The sequence below is a fragment of the Perkinsus marinus genome (genome assembly GCF_000006405.1).
Source record: "Perkinsus marinus ATCC 50983 genomic scaffold scf_1104296966766, whole genome shotgun sequence".
Lineage (NCBI taxonomy): Eukaryota > Perkinsozoa > Perkinsida > Perkinsidae > Perkinsus > Perkinsus marinus.
Genome location: NW_003203784.1, coordinates 1 through 1,377, shown reverse-complemented (window position 1 = coordinate 1,377; position 1,377 = coordinate 1). Strand labels below are relative to the sequence as shown.

The window sequence follows — 1,377 nt, the reverse complement described above, 5'->3', positions numbered from 1 at the left end:
GCCGGTCTCCCGGAGACGTGGAGCTCCCTGACCCATGGTGAGAGTAGGGAAGGGGAAGAGGGGGAAGCCGATGGGGATGGCAGCACGAGAGGGGCGACTGCACCTGGTGGCCACCCATCTCCCATTCAGGGTGTAGGAAGAAAATCAGAGACAGGTTGAAAGAGAACAGAATGAGATTGTGATGTTCCAACGTGCAACATTGAGTTACCATTATGCCGAGATTGGACTGCCTGCATTGTGCCGTGGAAATTGAAGTTTCTGAAGCTATGCGCTGTCGAACTGAAGTTCCCGAAATAGCACACCGTCGAAATTGAAGCTTCTGTGGGGGAAGCCTATTTCTGAACTCAACTTGATGAAATAACGAGTTCACATCGATTCATGTAACCTTTTAAAGTTCTGTCGACTATGAAGCGCGACATGAACAAATTACTTCGTACGATCAACTTCCAGCTCGTCATGACAGGTATCAACTCGCACCAGAAGAGAATATCAATTTTGATTTCTCATTTCGCAAAGACCATTCATGCGACTTTGTAAAAGTAACAAACCAGTGCTCCACATTGAAAAGAGCGCAATCCTTCATCTCTAACCATCAATGCTAGCAGTGACTGATAGCCATAGCCTAGCTTGCCGTATCCCGAGTTGTCCTTTTCTGTCCCCTACCACAAAATCAACCTCGATTGCGGATTTTCCTCTCTGTCTCTGCCAGAGATTTTCTGGCATTGCCTAGCAGCTGCGGCCTACTTTCCTATGCTTTGAATTACCTCGTCCGATTCTAGCGTGATAAGAGGTTCAACCGAGGACGTTGGTGACTGATAGCCAAAGCCTAGCTTTTTATTTACTGAGTTGTCTCCTGCTCCCTTCTAGCCTGGGATTGGTTTTGATTGAAAATCACTTTGTGTACAGTCATCTTCATGGTCTGATGCAGGGCGCTTTTCTCACCTGGATTTACTCAGTTGATTTTTATAATGGCTGAGAAACAGAGTTTACCAGTGGTCCTCTCTATGGGTGCTTATCCATTCACCTTTCTCGAGTGGTTGAGTATCATAGCAATCATGCTCCTTTGTGCACCTATCATTTTGACTGGTATGGCGCTATGCTGGGTGGTTCAGAAGCTTCAGGGCCCGATTTTCAATATGGGCTATCCTTATAACCTCAAGCCAGTGAGAGCTTCTCGCGAGGAGTATGCTGTTGTTACTGGTGCATCCAAGGGTATGGGCCGTCAGTTTGCCATGAAGTTGGCGAAAGCAGGGTGGAGTCTTGTGATTGCCGCTCGTAACGAGAAGTTGTTAAACGAGTTGAAAGATACTTTGGTGAAGACTTACGGTCCGAGTTGCAAGGTTGCCGTTGTTCCGTGCGATTTGTCCTGTGATGAGG

At 47.1% G+C, this 1,377-nt stretch overlaps 1 protein-coding gene across 1 annotated transcript; it reads left to right on the top strand.

The window, feature by feature from the left end:
- Positions 1-968: 968 nt before the first annotated feature.
- Pmar_PMAR014306 (steroid dehydrogenase, putative) lies at positions 969-1,368 on the top strand (the record flags this gene model as incomplete). The annotated part of the gene is made up of 1 exon (XM_002768925.1): positions 969-1,368. A coding segment is annotated over one exon (400 nt), but the record flags the coding sequence as incomplete, so codon positions are not given.
- Positions 1,369-1,377: the final 9 nt, after the last annotated feature.